The 12,621-nt window shown below is 47.1% G+C and overlaps 1 protein-coding gene across 1 annotated transcript in view; it reads right to left on the bottom strand.

Moving 5' to 3' along the window:
- The window catches only part of USP12 (ubiquitin specific peptidase 12), a 437,577-nt gene that overhangs the window by 116,577 nt on the left and 308,379 nt on the right, over positions 1 to 12,621 (bottom strand). The window contains exon 5 of the mRNA XM_086935175.1: positions 8,952 to 9,028. Coding sequence (XP_086791301.1) covers positions 8,952 to 9,028 — 77 coding nt within the window. The remainder of the gene's footprint in view (positions 1 to 8,951; positions 9,029 to 12,621) is intronic.

Here is a 12,621-nt window from a genome sequence, read left to right as displayed (position 1 = left end):
CTACATCAGTTCTGTATCCAGGCAATAGTGCCTGGTGAAGGTATGCAGCGACTTACATGTCGCTGCTCTGCAAATGTCCAGTATTGGCACCCCAACGAACAGTGCAGCCGATGTGGACACAGCTCTTGTAGAATTTATTTATTTATTTATTGAGCTTATTGAGCGCGACAGCTACCCAAAAAGGGTTTCCCGGCGTTAGAAGATACCGAACCAAGAGGGCAGGAGAAAGTCTCATGGAAGAGACCGGAGCAAGTTACTGGTTGAATAGCCAGATCTTGATGGCTTTGCGGAAATGATTGTAGCGAGTTTCCAAACGAAGAGGTTGCGGGAGGGAGTTCCAGAGCTTGGGGCCTAGAAGGGAGAAGGATCTACCTCCCATCCTTGCTCAGCGTGTTTTGGGGACACAGAAAAGGCCCTGGGTGGAGGATCCCAAGCATCGAGACGGCGTGTAAGTATGCAAGAGGGTTTGGAGGTATCTGGGGGCATTGCCCCATTTTATTCTATGCATGAGGCTAAGAGTTTTGAATTTGACCCTATTTTCGATTCTTAGCCAGTGGAGCGCCTTAAGGTGACCGGACATACGTTCCCTCCTATGGCATTTGCATAGCAGTCTAGCTGCAGCGTTTTGTACCAGTTGGAGGCGTCGCATGACTGCCTGTGATGCCCCTAAGTAAAGGAAATTACCGTAGTCTAAATGGGAAGTGATCAGTGCATTGACCACAGTCTTTTGTGTGTCGTCCAGGAGCATCCAAATGATTTTTCTCAGAATTGTAAAACAGGTAGCTGTGAGGTTGTTGACCTGGGGCTCCATGGTTAGGCCCTTGTTGATGGTAATGCCAAGATTACAGACTTGTTGCGACGGAGTTGGTAAGGGGCCCATTTCGGATGGCCAGTGTCTCGGATTCCAGAGGTTTGGGTTAGGGCCCACTATTAAGACCTCTGTTTTGCTGTCGTTAAGTTTAAGCATATTAGTGCTCATCCAGGTGGCGATGTTCCTGAGGCCTGTCTGCAGGAGGGAGGGGGAGTCGTGGTCATTGTTTGAGAGGGAGAATACGATTTGTGAGTCGTCGGCGTATGTGAACATTTTGAGACCAGCTGTTTCAGCGATCTGGGCGAGCGGGGTTACATAAAGGTTAAAAAGCAGGGGGCTTAACACCGATCCTTGTGGCTCTCCATAGGGGGAGAGATGGACGTTGGATGCCGCGGCGCTAGAGGAGATTTGAAATGTCCTTAGTGTCAAGAAAGATGCGATCCAATCAAGTGCCTTTCCTCTAATGCCCATGTTGGAGAGTGAGGCAAGCAGTATATTGTGGGAGATGGTGTCAAACGTTGCGCTGAGGTAGAGTAAAATCAGCGCAGCTGAGTCCCCTTTATCGACCAGGAGGCGGAGATTTTCCATTACTCTGAGTAGTGTTCTCTCCGTCGAGAAACCGGGGCGGAAACCCGATTGGGAGGGGTGCAGAATGTCGTTTGCCTCCGCAAACCTTGCAAGGTGTTCATGGACATGTTTCTCCAAAATTTTGGAGAAGACGGGCAGGAGGGATATTGGACGGAAGTTTGCCAGGATTTTCGGATCAGCCGATGGTTTCTTGAGTAGAGGTGAAACCATAGCATGTTTCCAAGGTGCTGGGACCTTAGCCATGGAGAGGGATAGGTTCAAGGTTCTGCATATCACGGCGAGTAGTGGGGTGTCCAGGAGTCTGAGTATTGGGATAGGGAGGGGGTCAGTGGGCAAACAAGATTTTACTTTCCCTAGGATGTCTCGCAGACCCTGAATGTCCATCCCGGGCCATGATGTTAATGGCTCATAGGACGGGTGAGAGGAGATGTCCTCTGTGTTAGGGCTGGGGTCTTGCACCCTTATAGTTTGAACCTGGTGCTGTTTTAATATATCCTGGTAGATTGTCTCTATCTTCGTTGTGAAATATTTCGCTAGTTCTTCACACTGGAGACTATTCAGAGGAAGCGGTTTGGCTGTTGCATTAGAGCCTGCTAACTCTTTTACAAGGTTAAAAAGGGTTTTGGATTTGTTTGCAGCTTCCGAGATAGATTTGGCTACGTAGTTGGCTCTAGCCGTGTTACAGGCTCTGTGATAAAGCTTGAGCTCGTTTCTATAGTTCGAGCTTGCAACCGGGGAGTAATCTTTCCTCCAGATGCGTTCCAAGCGTTTGCATTTAGTGGCCTTCAGTTGTTCATTATACCATAAAGCTGGTGAGTTGTGAGGGGTGGATATTTTGTGAGCCAGGGGAAGGCAGATGTCTAGGGCACTTAGGAGCCATTTGTTAGTCTTGGAGGCTACGACCTCCATGTCTTCGGTGTCAAATATTTCGTCCAGATGGGCAGAGATTATGACGGACGCAAAGTGGTTCATGTCCAATTTCTTCCAATTTCTTGTGAAGGACTTGTTTGTCCTGCTCGGATAGTTAGAAGTCGTATCATCGTCCACATTGAATTTTATTAAGAAGTGGTCTGACCAGTCTAGGGGCAGAGCAGGCTGGCAGTGTAGCAGGGGAAGGCTGGGAAAAATAGGGTCCAGGAGGTGGCCCCTTTGTGTGTTTGGCCCAAGTTCCTTAAGGTGAGGTTCATGGTGGCCAGGTCATGAACTAAATTGTTTCCTGGTTTGTTGGTTGGGTCGTCGAAGTGAATGTTCAGGTCGCCAACGATAGATAGGTTGTTATAATTTACCCTTACTGATGCGGTCCAATCCACTAATTGGGTGGCCCAAGGTTGTATAGGGCCAGGTGGACGGTAAATTAGGAGACCCGTGAAGGTGAAATTCGGGTGGAGTTGGAGTTTAAAAAGGGCCATCTCACAGGTGGTTAAGGGAATGGGTTCCAGAGTACATTGCAGCGTTTTTTTGAAGAGGACTGCTATCCCACCTCCAATACCGGTGGTTCGGTCATTACGTATGATGGCATAGTTTGAAGGTAGGGCTTCAGCAATGTCTGGGCCAGAGCTAGCATGTAGCCATGTCTCAGTGAGGAAAAGGGCATCTAGTGAGTTGTCAGACAGGAGGTCAAATATGTCTCTTTTATGTGTGCTGAGTGACCTGCAGTTCAGGCTACCAAGGAACCATGTGAGTGCCGACTTACGGCCATCCTGGAGCCCCCTGGAGCCCCCCGGAGCCCGTGAGCCCTGGAGCCCCCCGAGGAGCCCTGCAGCCCCCGAGCCCTGCAGCACTGGAGCCCCTGAGCCCTGCAGCCCCGGAGCCCCCGAGCCCGGCAGCCCCGAAGCCCTGCAGCCCACGGAGCCCTGCAGCCCCCCCCAGCCCTGTAGCCCTGCAGCCCAGGGGAGGCTCTCCCGGGCCTGGCCTAGGGTTCGGGAGCCGGGCCTGGGACCGGGCCCGGGGCTCGAGTTCCCTCCGGCAGGCCCTGGGGTGCGGGAACCACTCCGTCCTGCAAGCCGGTCCGGGCGCCGGGGACGGAGGGTCCCCCAGGGCCCAGGGAGGCTCTCGGGGCGGGCAGATTAGCGTCCTTTCGGTCCCGGCCATCTGGTCGCCCCTCTCCCCTCGGCCATCTGGTCGCCCGCAATGCTTTCCTATGGGGCAACCAGATGGCCGGGCTTCCCAGGAAGTCCCGATGGGGTGCCATTTGCCTCCCGGACCCCAGCCAGGGCTCCAGGAGGTCAGGCATGTTAGCGCCCTGGGTCCCCTCTGTCACCTCGTGTGCACGGATTACAAGAAAGGGGGGTAATTTTCCTGCGGATTACTAGGGGCAAAGGTATGCCCAGACACCCTCCCAGGGCTGGCGGTTCCATGCCGGGGACCAGATGGGCTGTGCCCCGGGCAACACCTCCCAGGCGTCCGGGGCTCCGTCCTCCGGCCCGCGGGTTGGGAAAGAGCCCGGGACGGGCTCCATGGGTCCCGGGCAGTCCTCCCCCGGGTGTCCAGGCCCGAGAGCTCCAGCATCCCCACCTGTGCCTGAGGCCCAGCAGCCGGGGTCTCCTTTCGGTCCCGGCCATCTGGTCGCCCCACTCCCCTCGGCCATCTGGTCGCCCGCAATGCTTTCCTATTGGGGGGCGACCAGATGGCCGGGCTTCCCTGGAAGTCCCGATGAGGTGCCATTCGCCTCCCGGATCCCAGCCAGGGCTCCAGGAGGTCGGGCACGTTTGCACCTAGGGTCCCCGGAGCCTCGCGGTGCGCACTTGTTCCCAGAAAGCGGGGTAGCCTCCCCCCGGATTACTATGGACAAGGTACTCTGGGACCCCCCTCTCGGACTAGCGGTCCTCAGCTGGCAGCCGGAACTGCCAAAGGCCCAGGACGGGGTTCTGTGGTGCCCGGGGAGCCTCCCCCCCTGCTTGGCTGGGTTCCGGAGCCCCATCCGGGGCCCCTGAGGGCGGCCTCCCACCCCGGGCTCCGTCCTGGGTCCTGCCGGGGTCCAGCGGGCCCGGGGAGGCTCGCCCCGCGCCTCCGGGCCTGGGAGTCCCGGCTGGTTCCAGGGGCTCCCAGGGTCCCGTCAAAGGCGGTGGCATCGTCGACGGGATAGACGTCTACGAGGAAGTAGGCGTCGACGAGATGGGCATTGTCGACGGCAATGAAATACTCGCCGACTGCGCCGTCGACGGAGTTCTCGTCAACGATGGAATTTTCTTCGAAGACGCAGACAAATCACTCACCCTGTAAGGAGATTTCATCGTCAACGGAGCAATTTTCGACAGAAGCTCAGAAAGGGATTTTGAGGCAGTTTTCAGAGAAACATTTACCTTTTATCCAGATTTTACCTCAGAAGAGAAAGAGGACTTCCTTTTTTTTGAGGAAGAGTGACCAGTCTCAGATTGAGATTTCTTTAGGGTCTTACTCTGTCTCTCAGGTGGATCTCCAGATCTATCCCTCTTCTTGGCCAAAGGGTTGGACCCCGAGGACTCACACTGCCTTCATCTCCAGATACCACGTCAGTTGAAGCCTTCAACTTCTCCAGCCAAACCAAAAGTCTTCCTTCTCTGTCCTTCAAGGTCTTGGCAGGAAAGGTTCCACAGATCCTACAATCCTTGACCTTGTGAGCTGGGTAAAGGCAGTAAATACATTCTTTATGTGGATCCTCAAAGTGCAATCTCTTCTTCCCACATGAAGAACAAGGCAAGAACAAGCTTTTCTTTGAAGAATCAGACATAATTTCTCACAAATAAGCCAAAGTTCAGAAAAAAAACTGAGCACTGCCCAGGGATGCTCCATGTCACACGAGGTGCGGTAGAAAATCTTTACTTACCACAGTCGGCATGCGAAAGCGTCCTTCTTTTTTTCATACTGCGTCCTCCGCATCATAATGCCCGCACACTCAAAAGGCTTCAGTCATTGTGCCCTGCTTGGGGGTCCGTCAACCCTGTTCACTCTGGCAGGCATGCAGAGGCATCGTTCGCTATCCTCCTCGCGTCATCAGCATCAATATGTCTGCTCCCTCGTAACACATCCACCCGATGCATCAGTCACTCTCCTCGCACTGGCTCGCAGCGTCCTCAGTAAGGGAGCACCTGCTACTTCGATACATGACCCATCATGATTGGGTTCTTTCAGCACGGGTTGACTAGGTCATCACCTAATGGCCCTCTGTATTAGGATTTATGGGATATGTAGTTTTTCAACCATAGGCAATTCATAGATGTTTGCCAAGGATTATACGGTCAACATCACCACAACCTTTTTATTTTACAATTCCTCATTTTGATTTTCTTTGCATAAAATAATTAAAATTTGAAACGCAGCAAAGTCAGTTGTGAAAGTGTGATCTGTTAAAAACAATGTCAGTCATAAACCGCCGTCATTGTGTACTTAAAATGGCACACAAGTTATAAAGATAACATTTTGAAGTTGGAGACCATCACTAAATGATTCATATGTTGCTGCCCTCAGAGTTCATTCAGGCCCTGTTCGACTGTTTGCATTTTCAATATTAGGCGCACATCAGCTCCTAAAATTGCTGATTCCGTGTCACTATTTAGTGGGGCGACATGTTTTCAAATTCACTACTGGTATCATGCTCTGTGTGGTTGTTTCAAAGAATGTTGTATCAAAGGAGCCCTGATGGTCCTATTGAGAATAGTAAATTTGTGTTGGATAAGTTTCTTTACTTCCTGATATGAAGCCAAATCACAGGGGCATTTATGAAATATACCACATTCTTAGTTTTGCAATTAGTGAATCTGAGGTGTTTTTTTACGCACTAAGTTTACACTATTTATGTGCCCGCGATAGTTAGTTGACAGACTCTACAGTATCCCCATTTTGGTGACCCTCACTGGGGGGGAAAATTCCATCATTTGTCGCAATGTTTTGGGTATCCTATGTTTTTCTGTTTTTGAGTGCTGAGTGCACCACAAAGTCTCTGATATTCTTGTTTCTTCTTAAGATAAAAACGGGTTCCTCCATAGTGGGATTGTGTAATTCCTTTTAACAATTATTTTAACCAAGTTGGTATGTTGGTTATATGTTGTAACACATGCCATTCGTTCAGGTTTCATTTTAGTGTTCTCCTCTAGTATGCACTAGGCATATGTAGTCATGGAGTTGGAGTACTTGGGTGCGATTCAGAAACGAGACTGGACCCTTAAATATTGGATTATACGGCATCTAATAGCATCCACACCAGGGGATTTTTCACATTTTCTGATGTGGTAGGTCATGAAATACCACAACCACTCTGTTTTTTCTTTTTATGTTATTGATTGGGCATTCCTTGACTTTTTATATTTATCAATTAGTTTGGGCTTGTGATTGGCGATACAATTTTTTGTGATTTCACCACATGGTATAATGAATTTGTGTTGTGGAAGCATTGAATGATACCTGTGATATTGATAAGCTATTAAGGAAATGTGTATTAATATGGACTTTAAGAAATAGGTCCACATGTGTATGATTGAAGAACCATGTGATAACTGATGGTAGAGATCTTGCTATGCTCAGTATATGTAAGTTCTCTTAACCTCATTTTCCAAGATTGGATCACGCACCATTTCTTGTAGGTTGCAAAACCTCCGGGAACCAGTTATACAGATATGGGAATACACACATCCCGATATCACAGATGAGCCATCACCATGGTGGCGAAATTTGTGAACAACTGACCAGAGAACAAAAGGTAGTGCTCTAAATTGGAAGTGTTGACAATCTACCACAAAACAGAGATACTTGCAGTGACGAAGATGTATTGGGCCTGGATGACAGGAAATCCACACCATTTATGTACTGCAAGATGTAAAGAAGGATAAACATCCAGAAACTCTACACTAATGCATTTGATCAGTTGCCTGATGTCTAGAATGAGGCTCCACTCTCCAAACTTCTGTTAAAAAAAAGAATCTTTAATTGAAATCTTGATTCCTGTGGACCTTCTGTACCCCTTTTCCACAGTAAGGTATGAGAAGTTATTTGGGGTTCTCTATATTAGCGGCATGCAAGAGTCATATTCTGTGAAGAGGTTTTCATAGTGTAGAGGTGACTTGAATTTGGAGGGGTGAGATATGGAAGAGTCACTATGTCTGATTTTCTTTTTGTGCTTAGTTTGCTTTTCTGTGGGAGATCTAAAATAGGAGACCTAGCGCCTTTGGACAAGGGGAGATCTGCATTTGCCTCTACGATCATCAAAGGCTTTAGCCATGGACAGCTTTTACCTTCCTCTCCTTGATGTTCATGCAAAGGTAAGACCAGTACGACTGTGAAGTGATTATGCCCCAAACACAGCAAACAATTAATGTGGAGGCCTGTGATGGACACTGGACTCTCACAGTCTCTACAGGGTGTGAACCCTGAGCACTTGAGCAAAGACATCCTATTCCTGCACCAAAACTATTGAGAATTTGCTGATAATTTTTCATTAACGTGCAGCGTGGTCGGCCACAAGACCGGCCTGCGTCCGGGCCCTATTTCCTACTTCCTTGCATTCCAAGCAAAGCCAGAGATTAATTTTAGTGGTTGGCTTTGCTATTGCTGGGTTTGCTTTTCTGTTTTTTATTTTACACTGCTTGAAACTTACAAGTCTGAAGCAATATATCAGTCCGGCACAAAAAGATGTCTGCTGGTGCACTCACAAGTTGAGTATGATTTTAAAAAAATAATAATTCTGGGTACTCCTGACAACTGCCCTGGAGTTTGTCACTTTTGGGGTTGGCTCCCAATAGGTCTGGAATTCTTTCTTCTCCCAACAGTGCTTACTCATTCATGTGTCTAGGCAAACTCACAAGTTTCAAGATAGCAGAAAAAAATAAAATGCTGCCCTACCCCAGCCAGTAAAATGTTCAATATCTAATTGACATATATGAGAATTTACATATGAGTTAAAACAACACAGATATACAAAATTGTTAAACCTTTAAATCCCGGAAGGCAAGTTTTTAAAACACTAATCTCAACTATGCATGGATTTATACCAAACCAAAGAAGCTTGCTTTCTGGGTAAATTTCTACTTTCGTGTCAAGTTTGGTAGAAATCAGTTTTGCTACATCTTTCGGCAACATTTCATATGGGAGATAAAATGAGATATTACTGCTTTTTCCCCCTCGCTTTACTCTTTCCCAGTGGAAAGATCTTCAAGAAACTTGATGCTGAAAATTAACAGAGTAAGTAGATTGCCAAGTTTCATGCAAATCTATCCGGGGGGTTAAAAGTAATCGGCAAATCAAAATAAATTCAATGGAAACATCTTCTGAACCCTAACTACACAGTGGCTATCAACACTATGTAATTAATACATATAAATATATTGATATTTAAACAGTGATTAGCATGGGTTCTCAGTTTGGTGGGGGACAGTTTGAGCATGCAGATCTGTGACGGATCCAATGCTGCAAAGTTAGCAGAATGCACAGAATAGTTTCTGGGCTAAACATCATACAATACACCAACACATGAAAGCGTTTTTTTAACACTACAAACATAACATTGTATTTGTATATTAATAACAGCATGCTAAAAACAAATCTATTATAAAAAAATAAGTTTCGTTGAGAAAGCATTTACCTCAAGCAGTGAGTAATTGACGTATTTTGTTCCACATCAACTGAAAGATCTAAAAAATCTTCATCTTTGCTGCTTATCTATGGAATAAAATAATCATAGTCAAACTTAAACTACATTGAACAAAATGTATCCTTTTCTTTTTATGTATAAACAAAAAAAAATGTTTTTTAAAAAGGGCTCTGCCATCATCACATGGATTTGGGCTGGACGCCAGCCTCGCCTATGAACTCCTGACATTGCCGCTGGCCTGAGGCGGAATGGGAGCGCTTGACTTTAGGCTCTACACATTGTGTGCCCAAGCTAGCTTTCTCCACTCCTGGATCCACCCAACAGATCTGGCCTCACCTGGGCCACTGCAGACTGTGTTGTTTTTACCACACAGCACTCCCTGCGACAAAGTCGACATGGTGGAATGCGTGCGTTGGACCTGGGACGGACTTTGTTGGTTCACTAGCACCAAAGAACTTTTTACGCCCTCAATGCAGCTCGCCAACAACCCCTCATTCTCCCTGCTGCGACCGCTGGCATGGCACGTCGGGCCGCAGATTTGGGTGTCGGCACCAACGCTGACCTCTACCCTAATAACTTCTTCACTATTCCTGATGACGCTACACCACTCGATAAATTGCTTTATCAGATCAGGGCCACACGTAAAAGTATCTATCCGATCTTCCCACTCGCTCCCCAGCCTATTGCTACGCTTGAATATATTCACTCCCCCGCCTACCCACGCAAGCTAGTCACAGGGACAGGGAGCGAGCTCGTAATGCATGGGACATGGACTTAGATAATGGCATCTCTCCCAGGCAGTGGCAATAATGTTGCAGCCAAACCAAGTGCCTATCCCCAAATTATTAACTATGGCTCATTCATTTCAAATATCTTCACCGACTTTACCGCACACCTGCCTCACTACATAAGATGGGGTTACTAGATAATGACAGGTGTGCGCTCTGCTCATCCCCTGGTGCCTACTTCGTGCACCTGGCGTGGCTGTTCCCCAAGGTCTCCAGATTTTTGGGGGAGGTGTGCTCTGCAATTAGCAACATTACTATGGAGTGCATAGTTCCCGACCCCCTACTGTGCCTGCTGGGACATGTCAAAGACATTTCAGACCATAACCGCAAACTCACTGCCATGCTACTAGTACTTGCCAGGCTCCAGGTGGCAATTCATTGGGGCCACAAGCCAGCGCTGCTAACCAAACACTGGATGGTTAATGCTGCCCGCTGCCAGTCGCTCCTTGGGGCATTCTGAGACTTGATTCCTGTGGCAAATAGACCTCCTGATATATGGGGCCCTCTCATTTCTTACCTTCAACGTTTGGCGAATCCTGATGAACATACTGACAAAACTCACACCACTGAGCCACTGATCACGGAGAATGACCCTGACTAGACTAACACCTAGAGCTTGAAAATGTACTTCCACACAATGTTATCACATTGGCTTTACCGCTCTCTTCTGATACACAGACAGGGAGACGCACCGGTTAAAATACATCTATCATATTTATAAATGTACTGGATGCAATAATCTTTGTTGAAATCTGTAACATACCTTAATGTTCAATAAAGGTTTTTGAAAATAAAATTAAAATTAAAATTTAAAAAAACACCATAAAGTCCTGCCTGACCACCCAACGGATTAGAATGTCAAGGCAGCAGTGCTTCTGAATATCTGCACTGATGCCCATGTAACAGCATGAAAGATATTTAGGACAGTCACTCTATATGCCAGCGCAGTAGTAGCAGCCTTGCCTCGCGTTGAATGAGCCCTCAAAACGTCAGGCAGTTGCTTCTTAGCTATAGCAGATTTTCCACCCAGACATTGCACCCAGATATCGTTCTTTTATGCACTGCATTGCACTTCTTTACTCGTGAGAAAGCCCAACAAAAGTTTTTGGTACAATCAATGTAGAAAGTGAGGGCTCTTGAAGTGTCTAAATAATTAATTCTCTTGTCCTCTTTTGAGGGGTGAAGCTGGGCACAAAAAGTAAGGAGAGCCATAGCCTGCCCAACATGGAAAGATGTTACTACCTTCGGCATAAATGCAGCTCAAAGTTTCAACAGCTGCTTGTCTGGGAAGAAGGTCATAAAAGGTGGCTAGACCGAGATTGCCTGGAGCTCACTCATGAGAAGAGCTGATGAGAGCAACCAGAAAAAACATTTGAGTGTCAAGAGACGTAGTGGACAGTTGTGCAATGGCTCAAATGGGGTGCACATCAAAATAGTAAGAACCAAATTGATCTTGTTCTTCTTCAGAAATTAAGTCAAGAAGGATAGAGATTGAAAGGCATATAGAAGTCCCAAGCTCCACTATAGGTGGAATAAGTCTCTGAGAGAGACTCTTCTTGGTAAGTTGAGTGTGTAAAAATGCAGACATTGCGCGTTCTCGGTTGCAGCAAAAAGATCACGCCAGGGTTCTGACCCATTGCTTAAAAATGCTGTATAACTGCTGTTAGTGCTCTGCTAGGTGTTGGCACTGAGCATTTCCACCCTAGCACTTATAGATGCTGAAATGTGTTTCAAGCAAGAAACACCAAAGGGCCTTGACTCTACTCAGTAAGGCCAAGTCAATATAACAACATAACAAAACAATTGCCAGTACTGAGCAAAACTCAAACACTTTTTTAATGACCAGGACCTATGAATGAAACATAAGGACCGTAGTTATTACTAAATCTTCAATTATTTATTCAATAAATCATTCATAAGTTATATTATCAACAACATTTTTCTACATGTGCATCTATGAAAAATACAGAAGAGAGGCAAAACTATGTACACAAAACTGCATTTCAACACAAGCTCACTAAGACACCACCATACAGTCAATGCAAACTTTCAGACATACCTCACACATCGACAATCAAACATCGACCTCCAACATTCATAACATCCAAACACCACACCAGAACGGGTTAAATTAATTTTACGTAACCCCAGATCTGGTGGACTCCACTCACATTCCCTGACTCAAACAACCAAATCAATAAGATGAACTCACAATAGATTGTAGAAGAGAATATAAACAAACACCATTTCCTACAACCAACAACTAAATAATTGCATCAATGACTCAATTGCATAACTTGGTTTGTTTGGCCAGGGTAATAATAGGTCGACGCGTTTCAAACCCAGCTGTTTAATGGGTTCTCATCAGGACCGTAAGACTCTTATTCACTCTGCAGAGCAGATCAGCTGCTTCAGAAACATGCAGATGTTAATGTGCACCAGTGGGACTTGATCACGTGTTCCCTGTTATTGAGCGAATGCCGGTGCCAAGGAGACCGTAGCGATATATCGGGGATGCCTGTTGATACTTCACTCCATATGGCCAGTTGGACAAACTGCTCTTGTACAGTCGCTTTCCTCTCGTAGACTGCGTCTACATCCTTTGAATTTGGCGTGTGGCGTCAGTTCCCGCAAAGCTTGATGGGAACTGACGTAGGGATTCCCCGAGGTGCATAATTCTCCCGAGTTGCATAGGAGCGGGTGTCCACCCCGCTTGATGTACCTGTGATCGGCGTGTGTCCACTCCGCATTGCTGCTTTTATGCATTTTTAGGCGGGTGCCCACCCCGCGCTTGATGGTTACTCACGGGTGCCCACCCCGCTTATGTGCTCTCCAGCGGGAGCCCACCCTGCTCTTATGCGCTTTTAAAATGC

Source organism: Lissotriton vulgaris, chromosome 8 (genome assembly GCF_964263255.1).
Source record: "Lissotriton vulgaris chromosome 8, aLisVul1.2, whole genome shotgun sequence".
NCBI lineage: Eukaryota > Metazoa > Chordata > Amphibia > Caudata > Salamandridae > Lissotriton > Lissotriton vulgaris.
This window is presented reverse-complemented; position numbering and strand designations above follow the sequence as displayed.